Source organism: Amblyomma maculatum, chromosome 1 (genome assembly GCF_055883805.1).
Source record: "Amblyomma maculatum isolate TAMU_Amacu chromosome 1, ASM5588380v1, whole genome shotgun sequence".
NCBI classification, from domain to species: Eukaryota; Metazoa; Arthropoda; class Arachnida; order Ixodida; family Ixodidae; genus Amblyomma; species Amblyomma maculatum.
The window spans coordinates 35842237-35862477 of NC_139344.1; the positions used below are offsets into that span (position 1 = coordinate 35842237).

The 20241-nt window shown below is 43.1% G+C and overlaps 1 protein-coding gene across 3 annotated transcripts in view; it reads left to right on the forward strand.

The window, feature by feature from the left end:
- The first annotated feature begins 279 nt into the window (after positions 1–279).
- Positions 280–20241, forward strand: part of Usp20-33 (Ubiquitin specific protease 20/33) — a 134581-nt gene continuing 114619 nt past the window's right edge. For 2 of the 3 annotated variants that reach the window (XM_084587957.1, XM_084587959.1), the window contains exons 1-5: positions 280–484; positions 1005–1060; positions 11159–11296; positions 11488–11607; positions 12573–12792. In XM_084587957.1, the coding sequence (XP_084444083.1) occupies positions 11216–11296; positions 11488–11607; positions 12573–12792 (421 nt within the window). In that variant the 5' untranslated portion in view covers positions 280–484; positions 1005–1060; positions 11159–11215. Of the gene's footprint in view, positions 485–1004; positions 1061–3894; positions 4084–11158; positions 11297–11487; positions 11608–12572; positions 12793–20241 lie in introns of all 3 variants that reach the window. The other variant, XM_084587958.1, reaches the window with a different exon arrangement.

Consider the following 20241-nt stretch of genomic DNA (forward strand, 5'->3'; position numbering starts at 1 on the left):
AATTTGCTAGTAAATATTTGTGCGAATTGTTGGACGTTAAAATACAATTCTGTGGAGAGTAACTCTGGCTCTCGCGCAGAGACAAGAACCGAACCTGCGATCTACAAGACGGTCGTTTTCGTATTTTCACGCTGCTCTTGTTTTCCTATTATTCGCACAATTTTAAGCTCAAAATATATATGTTTTGGCAAGCGTCATTGTCTTTGCATTGAATTTGGCTACGGATAGCTTCATGAAGTACGGCTTTGCCTTATTTTCGACTGTCGAAGGTATATGTATAGCATGTATAGTCGAGTGCAAGGAGGAAGCGCTAGGCGGCTAAGCAACTCAGCCAAGCGGCCAAGCCAGCCAAGCTCTTAGAAACTGACTTCTCGGGAAGGCCAAAGCAGCAGCCAAAGTTTTCCTTCGACTTGAGGTGCTCGTGCGTTGCCGTTTATTCGTTGCCAATGGCATTTATTGAATGACTACTCGCATCTAAACCAAGGTAAGTGCAATCGATACGTCCAAGTGTTTTTATCGAACGAAGCAGCGGCGGCGCCCATTGCTTCGCTGACTGGAATGGAACACCAACCATTCAGGCCCTAGAAACGGTGTCGGGAGATCTTGTAGCAACTCCACGAACGCATCCTAAAGACATGGTGCCGTGGTATTTTCACAATGTAGTAATGCTTGTGGCTGCTTTCGTTCGTGCGAGGCGGGAGGTTTAGTGCAATTTGTTCCTTCTTATAGTGAATTAGCGATCTCGGAACGGGGGGGGGGGGGGGGGGGGGGGGGGGGGGGGGGGGGGGGGGGGGGGGGGGTACGATCTTATGTCAGTTCTAACTTCGGTGATGTTAGAATTCTGAGATGCCCTCTGAACAGGTAAAACAGACGCAGAAGAGTTGTAGTTTCACTTGCGTTTTCTGACATGAAGTGAATTTTGCCTCAAATGCTTGCCTCAGCAAAAGGGGGGAAAAAAAAAGCAATAACGTGCAGCGTTCGGTTTTCCTTTCCTTGTTTTGCAGCGTCTCTCTGGCTGATCCTCGTTCCATAAAAGCGAACAGGCGTTTGAAAAAGCAGGGTAAGGACTGCATTCTTTCTATTTTTCACTTTCAGTTCTGTGAAATTTGATAATTTGTTCTGTTCCTTCGTAACCAGCGTGCGCGTCACGGCCTTGGTTATTAGCAACGCTGTTCGAACTGCAGGGCACCTTCATTGAGCTTCGGCAGAACGGTCTGTCTGTCATGTTCCTCGATGGTGGGACTGCAGTGGAGAAGTAATATGCTAATGTTATGTCTGTTGAAGTGCTCTGCTAATGTCGAGCTTTGCGGTTATCTTACCAGTGGCAAATTTCATGCCACTACAGAAAACATCTTTTAATATTTTTTTTTCCGAAATCTCAAGAGTTATATGCTTGCGTTTTCAATGCCTAATAATTGTTGCTTTCCTGCAGTATGTACAGTAACGTTCTTTTTTTCTTTTTCTTTTTTTTTTCTGCTCCATCTGTACTTGCATGAAATACATATCTGAGAAAGGCGCCTTGTATGAGGCTGGGTATATTTCTTCACTGGCTACCGACAAAGAACTCGAGGAAGCAGTTTTTTTGGGCTTGTAGAGCATTTCAAGCCTGCTTTTGAACATAGAAGGCAAATCATGGGAGGCTAAAGAGATTGCATATCACATCTTCTGTCATGTTTATTGTTGGCCATAACACACACACACACACACACACACACACACACACACACACACACACACACACACACACACACACACGCGCGCGCGCGCACGCACGCACACACACACACACACACTACGATGTCAGTGCACATTAAAAAACCCCAGGTGGTTGAAATTTCCGGAGTCCTCCACTACGGCATCTCATAGCCTGAGCGCTTTGGGACGTTGAACCCCCCCACACACACACACTGTGTATATATATATATACACATACATTTTTATCCATTGAAGCATCACAGGTTTATGCATTGCCTGATATAGTTGTTTCTCTAGAGACCTAGACTTTTTGGCTCAGCGGAAGGCAAATCTGAACATATTTATTGATAGGTCTTGATTGCTTATAGAAAACTGATTGAATTATTTGCATAACATAATGCAACAGAAGCACAGGTGAGGGCAAAAGACTGAATGGAACTCAGAAGTGGTTGCATGAGAGTGTTGCATAGACCCATGAAAGCCACTCATTATGATGTACCATCTGTCAGCTGTTCCGGGCCTGCAATGCCTGTTTTAATATGTTGGGACAAACTTTAGTGGATTGATGGAATTCTTCCTCAGCACCAGTAGTAGTGTAACTACCAAATGCGGTAAGCATTGTGTTGGTTTGGCCCTGTGCCAGCTTCAGTCATGGATGCTTCAGTCTTGGAACTTTTGTGACAAACTACGTTTCATATGCAAATACTGCACTAGCATCTCATGAATTGCACTGTTATGAGCGTTCATTTTTTATAGTCTCTTGTCACACTCGACCAGCAGTAATGATTTTACAAAGTTTATCAGCATCATACTTCCTAAAATTGCTACTTTTTATTTTGGTGTTGCCAAGCTGTGATAAAATATCCTGTTATTTCCATTTTCTGTAATGGTGGCAAACTTGCTTAAATTACAAATTAAGCATGCGAGTCTTAAGTATTTTTACCTCAAAGCTCCATGAATGCCATGGTTTCGTTCTAAATGGACTCATCTGTAGCATTTATTTTCTGCAACATGCAGACTCAAAAGTTGGTGCATATCTGGGCTATTCAGTTACTTGATGTTCATTTGTTTGCAGAAGGGCTGACTTGTGATGTATATGTGCACTTTGTACAGCTATCAGTTTATTCATTCACCTGTCCCATCGCACTTGTAGTTCAAGGGTGTTGTGATGTGGTATCTTTTAGTGAATGGAACTAGGGTGTATATGACCTAGCACTCTGGGTTACAAATGTCCATATATTTTCTACGCAGTACATTTTTCTACGAAAATGTACTGCGTTGCTGATAACATCCTCCTTTCACACCTCCCAGTGGCTGGCATTAGTTTTGCAAAACTGAACGGTAGTAAATTGTAATTTTTACCATCACATGAGTGTATCGGCTGAAGGGATCCCAAAATTTGAATCCATGTGGGGCCATTGTCTGCAAGCTAGGCAAAATTATTCTCAAGGTCATGGAACAAATTTTGTGAAGAATATCCCTCTAGGGTGCTTATGCCTCTTCTGTTAACATTCTTCTCACAAAGGGTGCCCTTTTTCATTTGAACCATACTTATAGGTACACGTGAGTGTATTTTAGTTACGACTTTACAGTGTAGAATAAGCTGTTTATGACACTATAAACCATCTGATCATGCTGCAACGATTTAATTTTTTTTATAAGCAGATGCAAATAAACTCTGCCTTTGCACAACTTGCGTGGTGGAATAACAAATTGTAGCCCATATGTCGGTCGCTTCAGTAATTTAAACCCAAAATTTAAGATTTGCACAGCTTCTCTATTAAGGTCTCTAGTGAACTTTCCACTGACAGCAAAACTGTCGGATGTATATAGATGGTTTCATTGATGGCATGTTTTGCATGGAAGAAAAAAAAATGCATCTTTGTATGTATGAAACATAGCTTATGGGGTCTAGAGGCCTGAACCTAACTTTCTGGAGGTGGACAGGTAGTAAACGGGCAATAGTTTTGCTTCAAGAAAAAATCTAATACTGTTTTGCAAAAAGTAGTTTCTTTCTTATGCAAGTAAGGGTACTCTTGCATTGCTGTTCTTTAATTGATGAACATTTAGTGACAGATTTTTAATCATATATATATATGAACTTTCATTGGGAAAGTTGTGTGGCATCAAATGAAGGCTCCAATGTTTCAGTTTCCAAAAATGCACTGTTGTTTTCAAACTTTCTCCACACTTGGACAGAACACACAAAACACTGAAGGCGAGGCTGATTGCAGTTTCATACTGCACACAGCTGCGGATGTGAGTGCACTGCTACTCTATGGGCGAACTGCTCTACCCACACGGCGCTTCGATTGCTCAACTGTGTCACTAAAAGCTCCCAGGGGTGGCCACACAGGTCACAATGAAAAGGAGGCCACATTCTAAATGGTGAGAAAGAGAAATCCGATTCATAGCATTTCTTGTCTTGTGGTTGGCACAGCTTACTCGTACAGAGGATCACGGCGGCACGAGGTTTCAGCAGTGCGCAGATGTTCATGCCTAGAGTGTGCCAATAAATGGTGCTCCCCCCTTGACCTTACTAAGCTTTGTGTTACAGCCCTGTGGCCAGCATGGAAACCTTCAGCACAGGTTCCCTGGGGCAGGAGCTAGTTGCAAACTCAACAGAGTATGTCACATTTAAGCACCAGGGTGCTCAAGCTGCGAAATGCTTCACAGCAGAGGCTGTATGCTGAGTAATGTCAACAGAGTGTTGCTGTAGAAAATCTGATGTTCATTTTCTGGTCAGTGGAACTAATGATGTCTAAGTTAGGCCAGGTGATTGGAGCACGTGACAATGTGCAGCACAACTTTTATAAGATGACAGGTCTGAGAGTCTATATTTGCATTTTTTTTTCTTAGGCACTTGAACAAAACTTGCAAAATAAAAATACTCTCTTTTGGAAACTGTGACATTTTCTTTTCTTTGATACTGTGGTGCATTAGAATGTTGAACTTTCTTCCATACAAAACGCCACCCAAGTTTGAGAACTGTTCTTGAAAAAAACCAGTCGAAAGACGAAGGACAAAAAAACAAAACGAGGCACACACATCGACTGGATGTGTGTGCCTTATCTTTGACTTGCATTTTTTTCAAGAACATGTACAAACTGACCAAAATTTCAACTCTGTTGTTTGAGAACTGATTGCAGCGTATTACCTCACTTCTGGCACTATTCTGATATCACCGTGTGGTCTAAACCATTATCTCTGTGCATGGCCAAGCATCTTCCTCTTTCGAATGAGCTCGGTGGTTTGGCGAGCTTGGTTCCATAAAACTTTTGTCATATTTATGGCACTGATATTTATGGTGCATTAAGGATATATCAGTATGAATATACATGCAATTGTAAGTCCTGTCTCAATATAGCTGCAGTCACCTAGGTTTCAGAGCACATTTAAACCAGAAAAGCAGTTGCTTTCTTGTGATCCAAGTTTTAGTAATTTCACTCTGTGGCTTACTTGCCTAGCATCATGTTGTGGTAAGCTGGAATTGTACCAGTTTCCTAACATTGTTAGCAAAATCATAGCTTCAAATTTCACGCATTAAGGTTTGCATGGTGAGAAAAAAAAAAAAAAAAAAAGACTGAGCAACTTTAAGCAAGGAGTGACGACTAGAAGTTTTGCTTCATGTTTGCTGTTTAGATACTCTACAGTTTTCAATTTCCCATGGCAAGTTCAACTTTCGCAGTGCATTTGTTAGGACAGGAAATGTGCACGTTTGGGAGTTGAACATTGGCGTGACTTAGGAGGGATGAAACTATTGTGTGCCATTTGTCGAGTGAAAGAGGGTCTAGTGCTTAGCACATTCTATCCCATAGCACTGCTAAACTGGTTTTCCTTTTCCATCAAAGGAATTATTGGAGTGTTCAAACTGGCCCCGACATTGTTCTTTGTACTTGGTTTTCATCGGAATGCAATATAGCATCATGTAACTCTATTTTTCGTTGGGGTACACAAAGTGTACTGCATTTGGAACTGTGCACAACAAGTATGGAATATGGGAAAGTCAATTTTTGATGGTGTCTGCTTTGCGACGGGGCATATGCTAGAGGGTGATAGCAAAAGTACATCGTTGTCCTGGTGTTTTTTTTTAAGGCATGCATGTGGAGCACATTGAAGGCAGCATTTTGAATTTGCTTTTCTTCATAGTATGAATGTCTCTTGTTTTTCTTTGCATTCGTAAGCTTTGAAGGTGATATAATTGAGATTAGGAGAAATACCTTGAAGCATTCTATACATATTGATACGTATCTACTATATTTCTTTACTTTAGCTACTATATTTCGTTTGGCTTTGCAATTCATTAACTTTGGTATTGGCTATTATATTTGGCTGTCTCGGTACATAATATGCATTTTGTTATGCTGCCTTGTTGTGTTGTTATGCTACTGCGGCAAGAATAGATTCTGAGTACCTTCAAACGCATAAGTATTTATGTGTTTGGAGGTACTCAGAATCTGTTTTCGCAGTGGTGTTAGTAGTTAGTTAAATGGACATATAATACTGGTGCAAGGTTGCAGAAATGCAACTGATTCAATGCTTTTTTTGTTGCTTCACTTAAAATACTTTTGTATGTTGCTGTTACTGTGTTGCTGAAGTCTGGAGGTGGTAGTTATGAAGGCTGTGTTATATTAGAAAAGGAATTATGTAGATGGTGGGCTACTATGGAGTTAAGATGTAAAGTTTTAATACGCACTGCCTTTGTTACTGTGCAGTCATGCAACTTATTCCATTGTGCATTGACATACATATTTGTTAGCCCACTAATTCACACAGCCCCTTTCCCCCAGGATGCTTCTCTTCCTAGTGTCGGGTTCACCACTGCTGCTGCCATCCAGGTGCTGCCAAATAACCCCAGAATTCACGTCTCTTTCATGCACTTTGGTGACATTGCATTAAATAACAAAGCCCCCTTCAGGCAGTTGCTAAGCTTGGCTTTCAGTTCACAGTTTGCAAAGGAGGACGGTCCACATGCAACGCCTTAAGGAGCGTAGTAAGATCAAGCATGCTGTGCAGAGTCTACTTGCCAAAGCAGATATGTGATTCAAAAAAGATTAGTTTACATAATAGTAACTGGTGGGCTTAGTCGTAAAAATCTAAACTGGGGTTTTATAAAAACAATGTTGGCTAATTGAAAACATCGAACTTTTGCATCGTAGTAGTACTTCGGAAAAAATTGTATATATATATATGTGTATATGTATATGAAAACAAATGTGTATGTATATATATTAATGCCATGCTAAACGTAATTGGCAACATTTTATTGCACTGGCCGTGCCAGGGATGCGGGATCGAATCCTGGCTGCGGTGGCTGCTTTTCGGTGGAGGCGAAAAGCAAGGCGCCCGTGTGCTGTACGATGTCAGTGCACGGTAAAGAACCCCGGGTGGTCGAAATTCTGGAGCCGTCCACTACGGTGTCTCTCATAACCTGAGCCACTTTGGGACGTTAAACCACATAAACTAAATCAAACCATTTTATTTCACTTTTACGTGGCATTAAAAAGAAAAGAAACACTGTCATTTTATTTTGCAGACATTGTTTCATTTTTCCCACGTAATCCTCATTTGTTTGCATGCACTTTTCCCTCTTATTTGGAAGTTCAAGATATACTCCAGTGATAAAACATTGTTCAGCCTTCCTTAGACAGTGTTGCTTGTATTGCCTCTCGTGTCTTGTAGTGTTGTCCTTGCGTTTGGTATTTTATGTAAGCAGGTAGATGGAAGTCCAGATCAAGGTGCTGGACTTCCAGGGCTAGGTGCTGAAGAAGCTGTCGAATTTAAAAAAAGCATTGTTCACGTGCTATCCAGCCCAGTTGGTCGCTGTCCAAGTCTAATTTCACATTACCGGCGTTTCTGCTTGAGCGAAGTTTTTCTTAGGTCCCGTGAATTTCGTGTTAATGGGATTTGACTGCCGTACATATGAAATATGTGGGTAACACAGAAAAGAACAAGACAGAAACCAGATGCGGCAAGAACTGATTTTTGGGTCTGATAGATCGAGTTTTTGGTTACGGCATTAAACTTATCTGCACAGGCATTCAAATGGCTGTTGCTGAGGTACTCGCCATACTGAAATATATGTCTACATGTGCACATTCATTGCTTGGTTACAGGACCCAGCAATTTTCAGCCACTGTTAAGGGGTCATTTGGTAGTGTGAAAAACAAGCTGATGTTGTTCGATCTTTAATTCAACACTTGCTAGCATTTCAGCATTTTTGTGGGAAGTGCTGAAGACACCCATATTTAGGGCTTTGTGACGTCTTGTTTTTGCTCTGTTCAGCCCTTTGCGGTCCATAACTTTTTCCCGCTTTGCGGTCGTTCCCGTCCGAAACTATTTTGCCCATTTTCGGGGCCGCGGAAGGAAACAAACAAACAGGCAAGAACATTTCTGCAAATGTTTATTTTGGCCGGGTATGGTATCACTGGAAGCGTTCCCCTGGGTGCAGGCCGGGATTTTGATGACACGTTTGGCAGAACACTGTCTGCTTCCTGCCCCCTTCGGTTTTGCAGTCGCTCCAAACCGTGCAATCTTAGCTGCTTCGGCCTGCGAGCTTGAAGATGTAATGAGGTCTACCATCTAGCCTTTCCTCAACATCCAAACGAGCAGATAGGTCCCTTTTTGTTTTAGCCCGGGCCGTCATATCACCGACCAGCTGTTCGGTGAGGAAAACTTCCAAGAGCCAGGAAAACACCTTCCTCCACATTTCGTGGTCTAATGGATAAAGGAATAGCTGGAACAATAGTGGTCAGCCCTGTCGACTGCTCTCATGTTTTCTGTGTAGTCACAGATAACTGCGGGCTTTTGAAGAGTAACTTTCTTGCCTCCTCCTTTTGTCTGCGTTCTCTTCCCTACTGAAGTCATCGTCGCTTTCAATGAAAGCTTGACAATTTTTTCCGCAGAAAGCACTTGGTGAGAGCGCGGCCATGCCATGCTACCCAGCAGCAACGAGAGAACTCTCGCATGGATGGATGGAATATGGTAGCAGTAGCTGTCATGCTCATTTTTCTCCCTATATCTTAATTATTGCTTTAGATTGGTTATCTATATCATCATTCTATTTATTGAATTTTTGTTTCTACATTACTAACATTATGTCACTTTTCTGCTTTTAAGCCACCAATCTTCCAGTCGTTTTTCGCTAGCTTCCACCGCTGGTTTATTCACCCGGCCACTGGTATCTCTAAACCCCAGAGCTTCAAGAAAAGTGACTGCACCTGCATCGCCTTCCGGATGGATACCACTGCATTTGAGTATAATATGGTCAATTGTTTCACTGGAGTTACCACATACAGCACATGCGTCATCTTCATTGTTAAATTTCTTTTTGTAGCTGCGTGTTCTAGGGCACCCTGATCTAGCTTCAAAAAGTAGGGCACTGCCTCTTGAGTTATCAAAGAAAGCTTCCTTCCTGATCTGCCTTTTCCACTTTCATTATAATTCCACACTCTGTTTCTTTTCCATCGAATTTATCGAATTTACCTTCTGTGTTTTTCATCTGTTGCTTAACGCTCTTTATTTCTTTGTCCTTGTGACTAGCATACTTACTGGTTAGTTTCTTAGTTCTTTTCCTCCATTGTGAGTCAATGCTTTTTAGGTATAGGTATTTAAATACTTTAGCTGCCCATCTGTTACTGTCCAATTTCCTCAGGCGTTCCTCATATATTTTACTCTGTGCTTTCCATACTTCAAAAGATGCCCAGCCCATATCTCACTGTACCGCTTCATTTATGGTTTTGCCATGAGCACCTAGTGCTAATCGTCTGACGGCTCTCTGATTTATTTCTAATGTCGACTATACCTCTGATATTAGGTAGAAAACCGCATTTCCAAAAGTAAGCCCGCCGGGCTTACTTTTGGAAATGCGGTTTACCTTAATTGCCTCGGAAAATGCTGTATTCATGTTTTTAATGCTTAGCAGCAAGGTCTTCACATTTTGTATAGCAGTAACTCATTCTAATCCGCCTTGCTTCTAGTCACTACAGTTACCACCTGTGTTTCTTTTTGCACTTATGTTTATTCTTATCCAATAGTAAACCAGTTCAAATAAGTTACCTTTAATTGCCCTTCCAAATGCTTCACCAGCACCGTGATAGACCTTTGTGTGGTGTTTTTTTGCAGCAATATGCAATGGCATTGTTTAAATATGCAGATAAAACTCTTTCCTAATCATGTTGCTGTGCTTTCTTTTTCTTCTCATCTGAAAATATTAGCAGCTAATCTGTTACAACTGCTGTTTTTAGTAGCTGCATTAGTATTATTTTTCTTTCATGAACTCGAGCAAAAATCTTAAACCATTGACTTCCTTCTAAATAATTTCAGCCAGTGGGACGCAGAATCAATTTTCATTCAGCTTGTGGACTAGTTTCGAACAACAAAAATGAGTTCAGTTGCATTTAATGCCGTCAGGCTGCTCCAAAAGGGCTCCAAAATAGCCCATAAATTGCTCCGAGCCTGCTCCAAAATGGTACTTCTGCTGCTCCAAAGCTGCTCCAAAATAGGACTTTTGCTGCTCCCGTGCCTGCTCCAAAAAGCTAGACCCTGCTTCCATCCCTGGCCCGGGCACCATAATTTCTTTCTAAATACCCCTCAAAACCTCATACCTGTTGTATCCCCACAATGCCCTATGCTTCATTATCCCGGCATTTCTTCGCCCTTTGGCCTAAGTGATTGCTCATGCTTTCCAATGTATGCCAGTCCTTCGTTTACCCATACCTCGAGATATTTATATTCTGCTACTCTGGGTATTTCATGGCTTTGTATTTTAAGACCCTGATCAGTTGAGCCATTGAAAATCATCAGACCCGACTTAACTGCGCCAAACTGAAACCTAGAGCGTCCCCTTTGTCTCCGCAATAGTTAAGTAGAGTTTGCAATTCTTCCAGACTCTCAGCTAGCAGCACAATATCGTCTGCATACATCAAACCACGGAGGCACTGCTCTACCGCCTCCAAAACACTTATGTGCTGCCCTCTAGTTTGTAACGAATGAAAAGAGTAGTTTAGTATTTGTCTGAGAGATGATGCATCCTGTGTAGCAAGCAGAAATGCGTGTAATTCAGCTACGGAAAAGCTTGTCGGGTCGTGCCCGACAGCAGACTGCTACGGCCGAGTAGTGTCATTGGGCGGGGCCCAACTAAGGACCTCAAAGGGTTAACACAAGTCTGGTCTATTTCTTGTAACTACCAGAAATATATGAAAAAAGTACCTTACTTTGTTGCCGTGTGTGCTGAGTGTGTATTCTTAAGGCTCACATTTGTTGAATTTGTATTATATATGGTTTTTATCTTAGTTCTTTTCAAATTTAGTTGGTTCTGGGTACAGTGACTATTTTATAGCATTTGTACCTTGCCACAAATTCATTTGATCATTCACCTCTGTTTTCTTGCTGAGTTTTTGGAAGCTAAAATGGACTTATGGCGTAGAAGTGTTCAGTGTGTTCACAGCTTCCCTACATTTAGTTTTCAGTGATGCAAGTGGGTATGACACCTTGGCCCTGAGGCTACTGGGGAGACACAATGGCAGGCCCTCTCAGTGCATGCCCTCATGTCACCACCGTTGGAGACTTCACCAAGGAGGATATCGCCCGCAAACAGGAGGCAAGTACCACTTCCTGTTTAGAAATAAGTTCCTGGAGGTTCTGTTGCGGACGACCCTTCAGACTTCTCAGAATGGGCTGCTGAATTCCCTGTTTTGTGGACAGCCCATCGTCGTGTCAGTAATTGCATGTATTGTGCGGGACAGTGGAAGTGGCATAGTCTAACGCTGCTTTGTCCTTACTTATGTGCAGCAATGGCGCTGTGAATCATGTGGAGCGAGTGGGCCCAGTTTATGGGCTTGCCTCTACCGTGACTGCTTATATGTGGGGTGTGGCGAGGCATTCAAGGACCATAGCACCCAACACTTCCAGGTAGGTTTCTATATATGTACCTATGTTGCAGTGCCGTTTGTTGGCTGCACCTATTCCTTCTTGTGTGTCAGCGTAGCTTGCCGCGCGGTAAAGGGTAGCTACTGTTAGTACTGTTATGCAAGTCATCTGCTGATTCTATTCGAAAGCAGTGGTTTTAACCCTTTAAAGATTATCATCCAATTTTAGTCTAGGTAGTTCTTAGATTTGACGTGAGTTCCGGTAATGTCTTGTTTATCCAAATGCTCTGTTTTTATTTTTATTTTTTTGCATTTGTTAGTTCGGTTGCAGTTTATTTGGAGGCCCATTTTCTCCGTTTGAATTAATGCCATCAGCTTCAAGTTCAATCAATTCCTTATGTTGAACGTAGGTTCATATCTAATGTGATAATGTAAATGGAACACTTTGTCCTTAAAGCATAAAATAAGCAAGTCATTATTCAGTGTTTACAACAGATATCAAACTTGAGGTATAATAGGATGTATATACACATTCTCGCTAAAATATTCCCAAGGGGTGTTCTTCTAAGTGGTATAGTAGGGCTCACTAGCACCTATGGGGAGACCAATGGGGTGAGTTCAAGAGTTCTCACATTTGAAAGATTTGGAATAGTAGCGATGCAAAACAAGTCACAGCAGTGACTTAAAGGAAACCCATGGGGCTTTATAACTTTCTGACCAAAGCTATACATACTGGCATGTAAATATGCACGGAGAAGATGCTGCTCATTTTCCACACTACTGTTCAATTTTAGTCTCATGTTTTGCATGAATGTATCTCCAGAAGCTTTGCATTACATCTTAATTGTTTAGTGCTTCTTATTCACTAGAAATAACATTATGATACGTGTTTCATAATGGTGTATTTTCAGCGAGCTAACTTGCGTGTGTTGAGGGCAAACCCTCAATATGTCTTAAAATACGTCACTTAATTATGAAAAAAGAAAACCTGGACCTTTGCTTTCACAGAGCTGCTGTGAACATTCTGTAACACTGAATCTAAGCACACTGCGGGTTTGGTGCTACCTCTGTGAAAGCGAGGTATTTCTGGAGAACAATCGACCTCCACTACTTGGAGCATCACCTCGCATCAACAGCCAGGCCGCCGGCCATACGCGCCGATCACCGCCTGCCGCCACCGCCGACTCTGATGATGAAGCTGACAGAGAGAACAGCCTCAAGCCAAGAGGTGAGCCTCGGGAACTGCGATTGCAAACATTTGCAGCATTTCTTTTGCGCCACATTATTTTTGCACCTAGGTATGCCTGTGTGGACTGTATGGAGACAAAGAAAAAAAAATATGGGCCAGGGGAATGTGTCAACTGTTGTCACATATTACAGTAAGACCTCATTAATTTGGATCTTGCAGGACTGGAGAAAATGTCGGAATAAACCAAGGGTTACATTTTGGGGAAACTGGAAAAAACAAAAAAAAAAAACGGGAAAATTGTCCCACATCTATGCACAATTATTTCTTCAAAAATGTCTAATCTTTGATTGTTTCAGTGGGAGAAATTTGTGCGGTATATGTATCATAGTTTTCGCCAAATAGGTGCAATGCACGCACGCTGTCAGATGGAAGCAACGCGTGTGTCCTCTAAGATACTCTGTAGGCACATTAACAACCTTCCGTCCTGCGCACACGTCACTAAAAAAAAAAAATGAAGCACACCCTGCCTGCAAACACGCTGTTAAGTTTAAAATAATTACAGGCTCAATGACACAACGCTCAGTGACGAAAACAAAGAAGGATCATTTCAGTGAGTACTGAGCCTTTACATCGTACTCGTACACTAGTGCCACTCGTGCTAAGTGAGCAGGCTCAGACACTGTCATCACTACTCTATACCCAGCACCTTGTGCATATGTGAGCTCTGCTTCCTGTCGGAGTTAACCGAAGCGGCACCATATTCCTTCAAATTATCAAAGTTGACATCTTGGAGTTGTACATATGTTTGACATGAATGGGTGCGTTGTATGAATGATCTGACTTTCCAGATTAGCGGGGGTTGACTTGACAACATTTTACTGCAGCTGTGGCCAGCGTTCTTAGATAGAGACAGTTGGAAAACTGCGCGATGTGAAGTGGGTCAAAACGATCGCCGATCTGGCGTGAGTTGATTGCAAAGTGACCACAGCACTCCTCTCTCCCGCAGCGAGTGAGGCAGAAATTTTAAAATATTACCAACCCTTTACTTTTGCAATGGAATGGAAAATAAAACTGCACTTGCATTTTCTTTGTACGCATGAAATGCCACCGCGTTTGCTGACTTATTTGAAGCAAGCAGCCAGCAGACGACCCGCTTGTGCCGCATCTGCAACCTCCTTGCTTCAGACGCGTTAGTAGATGCGATGGCTTTCATATGCGTACAAAAGTGTGTTCAAAGATGCAAACGCAATTTTATTATCCGTTGCATTGCTAAAAGAAGAAGGTTACAGTTGAATCCTGGTACAACGAACGCCGCTTCAACAAAATTTTTGCCTCAACGAGGTATTTTGCATTCCTCGTGAAACACCCATAGGAATTAATGTATTAAAATTTTCTCAAAGACGAAGTACTTTGCGAGCACATGTTTTCTTCTACGAATTTTCTTTTTTGCAAATTTTCACGGGTGAGTGGCCCCTCAGTCTTGTCTTTCTTTAGAAGGTAGGTGCTGGAGAGCGACTTTCTCGTTCCCGCAGTTTATTGTTTTGCATCGCCGACTGCTGGGGGAGGGGAAGGGGGGTGCATCCATACCGCACATCCTCCTTGCGTGCAGCGAGTGTTAGCTTTTTTTTTTTTTTTTTTCTTTCTTCAGATGCCCATGTGATTTTTGAAGTGACGTCACGCCCCGCTCATTGGCTAACTCCGTTCTTTGTGTAAAAAAACGAGTCCGCCCTTGCCTTTGCTGGGCTTCTTTGATTGATGCAGCTCGCGATCACCATTCTCACGGTTTCCTTCAAGCTGGAAACCACATGATGATCACGTGTGAGCGGCGTTGGCTGGCGAGCGTTCGCGGCCTCCAAGTGAAAAGGGGCTGCTTGAAAGCGCGTGTGAAATGCACCAGTGTGTAAATATCACGTCATCTGCTAGCGTATTCGGCGGCGTCATCTGCTAGGAACCGAGAGCATTTTAGGCAGGCTGAGGACTGGTGGGCGCTCCGCCCACCAGTCCTCAGTCTGCCCTGTCGGAGAAAAAAAAAAAAAAGAAAAACACGAGGCGGGCTGAAAAGCGCTGCAGGAAGAAGCCCAGTCCACATCAACCATTTTTCTTCTTTGTGTGTCCTTGTCGTTCGTGATTGCATCGTTCAGCATGGTTTCGTCTCGTCTGCTGGTCGCTGCTAACTTCCTAGGATGTCACCGCCAGCAAAGAAGCGGAAGTTTCTTTCGCTAGAAGAGAAAGCACGTATTATCTCTGAAGCAGAAAGCGGGAAGAAGGCGAATATTGCCGCAGATTTTGGCATCGCGCCGAGTTCGTTGTCAACGATACTGAAAAGTAAAGAAAGCATTGGCTAGCCACTTGCTTTGGGCACTTGAGTTCAACTCAAGAAGGTGACGCAGCCAACTTACGAGGAACTTGAGAAAGCTCTGTATGCCTGGTTCGACGAAATGCAAGCCAAGAACATCCCTCTTAGCGGAAGCATTGTTCAGCAGAAGGCCCTGAATTATGCCTGTTTGCTAGGCCTGGATGACTTTAGGCCAGCACAGGTTGGCTCAATCGCTTCAAAGCGAGGCACATCATCATGGGGAAACGTTTTGTGCGGTGAAGCAAGTTCCGCAAACACTGAATGGGTGGTATCGGAATGGGTGGTAGACAACGTGGCTGATATTATGAGCGGGTCTGATATTTACAACGTGGACAAGACAGGCCTCTTTTATGAGATGTTGCCAGCGAGGACGCTAGATTTTAAAAAGTGCGTTGCCAGGGTGGCTAGCACAGCAAGAAAAGGGTGACCTTGCTGCTGTGCACAAACATTGATGGATCGGACAAGCGTCCCCCGTTAGCTATTGGCAAAAGTTCCAAGCAGCGCTTCTTCAAGGGAAACAGAAGCCTTCCCGTCGAGTACGTCACTAACGGGCGGTTGTGCATGACATGTGCCATATTTGCGGACTGGCTTACGGCATTTGATCGCAACATGAGCAAGTGCGATTTTTCCCATCGAACTGCACTTTGATCATTCAGCCGCCGGCTCAAGGCATCATTCGAAGCGTGAAGTGCGCTTAACGGGAAAGGCTGATTCAGCGGATTCTCTTGTACTTCGAAACTGGCAGGGAGACAAAGGTGGACCTATTCATGGCTCTTTAGATGATGGCTGCTGCTTGGAACGTGACCCGGTCCGCCTTTTTCGACCCGGAGGTGACCAGCCCAGCTACTGCCGCTGAAGATGGCGCTCCATCATCGTCGACTCTGGGGATCAGTACGGCCTGGAGATGCCTCCAGGATATAGGAAACATCCCCGGTGATATCCAGCTGGACAGTTTTCTCAATGCTGACGTGGATGTGCTTGTCTACGAAGAGCTAAGTGATAAGGACATCATTAAAAATGTTGGCGAGCTGGAAGAGCTGCCGTCCGATGCTGAAGACGGCTCCGCCCAGGATTCACCCACATTGGCAATCTTGTCGCAGGTGATGGATGCCTTCAGTGTTAAGAAGTTTCTGGGCTCTCACGATGACGACGTTGCGATGGCCCTCTTAACAGAGTGTGAAAGTCGCGTGACGCTGCTGCTGGCAGTGAAATGCAAGCAGACAAAGCTTACGGACTTCTGGAAATAAATTTAATTTTTTTTGCTCAAGTTGTCTGTAAATTCTTGACAACAAAATTCCGTGACAACGAAATTTTTCGTACGCCCCGCCAATTTCGTTGCAGCGGGATTCAACTGTAGTAGTAATTTAAAATTTCCGCCTGTGTATTAGCTCTGTGGCCTCACCCATCTACCGCAGCGGGAGAGAGGGGCGCTGCGGTTGCTTTGCGATCCACTCATGCTGGACCAGCAATTGTATGGGCCCACTACGCAGCGCTGCGCGCCGGCAGTTTTCCAACTGTCTCTGTCTAAGAATGTTGTGGCAGTAGGGGGAACAAATTTGTATTTTTGTTTTTATCATAAGGTTTTTGTTTCAAGGATAAGGCCTGTGTGCTGTATGATGTCTGTGCACAAAGGGCGGACACTCCTCAGAACCATTTTTGTTTTATTAATGATCAGATTTGCACCATTTATGCATTTTCTTGTGCTCATTCAAAAACTGCAAACTGTTTCTACCTAATGCTGAGAGTTTTAAATTAAAGGAAAATTTGTCTTTTTTTTGGAGTAAGCATGTTTAGTAAACATTAGATCTAGAAGATTTCTATCCTTAAATGATCTAGAATCACAAAAGACTGCAATTAAGCATAAATAAGCATTCTATGATGATTTGGTAGAAAGTTGTGGCTTGTCAAACTTGCCAAAAAAGGCTAATTTTGGTGACTAGGACAAAGGATTTATTTTGATATTTTTTTGCAAACAAACAGTGGTTAAAAAGCAGTGTTATTGCAGAACTTTGAGTTTATCTTTCTGGTAAACAAAAATAATTATAGCGATAGCTGCTATAGAGGCCAAGATATCGCTCTTCCAAAATGTGACTGTCTAAAATTTAATTTTGAGAAATCGGCGAAAAATGTTTTTGACATTTATGAATTACCAATGTTAACAGCAACTTGATATAATTAGTTATGACTGGATTTTGGCATTTCCCTTGGAGATAATTGCTCCTGCAACTCAGAAGGAAATTTATTTTGACAAGGTTTGCGATTCCCCATGCCACACGTGACGCTGTTTTACGACCGCTGCGCCACTAATTTTTTCGAGTGCTTGATCTGTCACGCCCGTGAAAACTGCTTAGGTATCATTTTTTCATCTGCATCGTAATGATTACAATGCTCGTACATGGCAGGAATCGCCTCCAGGAAATTGTTCGCTCTCCTATCTGTCATGTCGAGCACCACCGGCTGTGCCATTATCGGCCCATTGCGGAGCGTTGGCGCTTCATCACGATTGCAGATAACACGATGCCGCATCATGGCGTGTCTCTTATCTCTATCTTTTTTTGCTTTTTAGCCCAGTATGGATGCTCAGACCTAAATTTTACGCATTTTACACCGTGGTCGTGATGGTGGAATGTCGCTAAACCAGTTAGGCCTAACTGCGCGACTTTTTCAAAATGGTGCCAGGCCCCAAGCAATCAACGCCGGCAGCCAACCATAAGTTGTCAGTTAGGTCAGATGCTTTCGGAGGCTAATAGCATCGTGTGTTCAGCGCAATTTTGTCCTCTTTCTTCCCACTTCGGGTGTCCGTTCACGGACACACGAACACCATTCATGGCATTGGAATAGCCTGAATCATGATCTCTCGAATGAGGCCAAAATGAGACAGGTGGAGTGCGTATTTCTTGATCTACGGTCGATCAAAACTCACACACGATTTGACCTCAATTCAGAAGGCCAAGCAATCAGGTTCGCAACTTTGGAACGCTGTAACATGTGAAGTAGGTGGTATTTTCCAACCAAAATTTGCAGATAGTTGCGGAAATGTCTCAGGTTCACGAAAATGAAGAAATCGAAAATCCAATTTTTCGACCAATTTTTGGCAGTGTCCCCGCATCCATAAAAAACCCCAGGTGGCTGAAATTTCCGGAGTGTCCACTGCGGCATCTCTCACTGCTAAAAAAGGGAATGGCAACAAAAACAGGACAGAGGGAGGAACGAACAGCACAGGCACTGACTCGCACTGATAAGCACTAAAAGGTGCACATACATTGAGTACTCTCAAGGCAAGCTGTCAGCTATACTCCCGGAGAAGTTTTTGTGACATTAAAGCTACAGACCGAAAACCCATTAGCTCACTGCACATGAGAATATAGTCCATTGATAAATTAAGTGGATCGTGCTCTGGAATATTACGAGGGTAATCCCAAAAGTAAGGTCTCCAAAGGGCTGCGGCCGCAGGGAAACTATTTGTGTGGCTTCTCACCATACTGCTGTGTTCATTGTTTCTCATGTTCCAAACAAGCCATGACTCAGCGTAAAAGACTGTCAGTTTTTGCATGGCAATCATTTGAAATGGAGCTCCCGTTTGTCACTACCACCAGGTGTGAAGTTTGCGCAGTTTGATTTTTGAACGCAAAAGGCGTTCAACCAATCGAAATTCATAGCCATTTGACGGAAATGTATGAAGAGTTAGGCATGGACATTTAAAATGTCCGCGAGTGGTGTAGGGAGTTCGCAGCTTGTCGCACTGAAATTCACGATGAAGAAAGGAGCGGGAGACAGTCAATTTCTGATGAGACAGTCGCGACTGTCGAAGAAATGATGCGGCAAGATGGGAGGGCAACACTCGACGAACTCTGAATATTGGTTCCTGCGTTTTTAGAAGCACTATACTCACAGTATATTGACAGAAAAGTTGAAATATCGGAAGGTGTGCGCATGATTGGTTCTGTGAATGCTCATTGACGACCATCAGTGGTAACGCGTTGACTCCTCCCGCAAATTTCTTCAGCGTTATGGAGATGAAAAGGACACCTTTTTGGATTCCATTGTTATGGGTGACGAAACCTGCACATTCCACTTTACACCTGAGACCAAAAATAATGTGAGTGGCGGCATTCCTCTTCATCCAAGCCGAGCAAATTCACGCGAACACAGTGTCTGTCATAGCAACTGTGTTTTGGGAATCATGGCGGTGAGCTGGTATGACATGGGCATACAAAAACTGCCCCAGCGGCTGCAAAAATGCGTAGACCGCAACGGCAGTTATGTGGAAAAGTAGAAGAATGGTCTGACTTTTAAGTTATTTGTAAATTGCTTAAAATAAACATTTCTTTCAATTTATAAAAGAACTGGAGACCTTAATTTTAGGATGACCCTCGTATATCATTTCAAAAATGCCTATGTTGGTATTACGTCAAGATTGTACTACAATATAGGCCAGTGCAACATTATTGCAGTGCATTTTAATGTTGGTATATGGCAACATGCAAACGAGATGGCAGCGCCATCTGCCGAGAATCTCCCGAAGTGTACGTCAGCTGCTGCTGCTGCGTCTACCCGTCTGTTTCTTTGCGCTTTCGCAATGCGCTTGTTTCACCAGTGTATATGGCACTTGATATTCATTAATCCTGAATATATGTTCACTTAGACCTTTAGCAGTGTAAAGAAAGGTATTTCTGCTTCGTTGGAGGCTCGGAAGCCACTATTTCAAGTAAAGGCGGAACTGAAACTGAAACCGAAAAGAACTACATGGTGTAGTAACACCATGATGAAAACTCTGCGCCCATAGCCTTGGCTCCATAGCCAGAAAAACTTGTCCGCGAGTATAGTCAACATCAAGAGCGGTGTAAAGGGCCAGGTAATAAGCGATAAAATCTTGCCCATTTGCTGTAAGCAATGCTCTTGCATGCCAGTGCTCGACAAGACGAAGGTTTGAAAAGATATTGCGGGAAGCGCGCACGGGGAACACATGAGGCTTACCTGATTCAAACCAATGGCGACACGTGTGTCAGCAGTCCATCCTTCAGCCTACTATCAAAAGAAACTGCATATCTGAAAAAGCAATCCCACCTCTTTTGGAACATTTTTTAATTCTTTTTCATAAAGTGCTAGCCATGTTCTTTTTTTCCTGACCT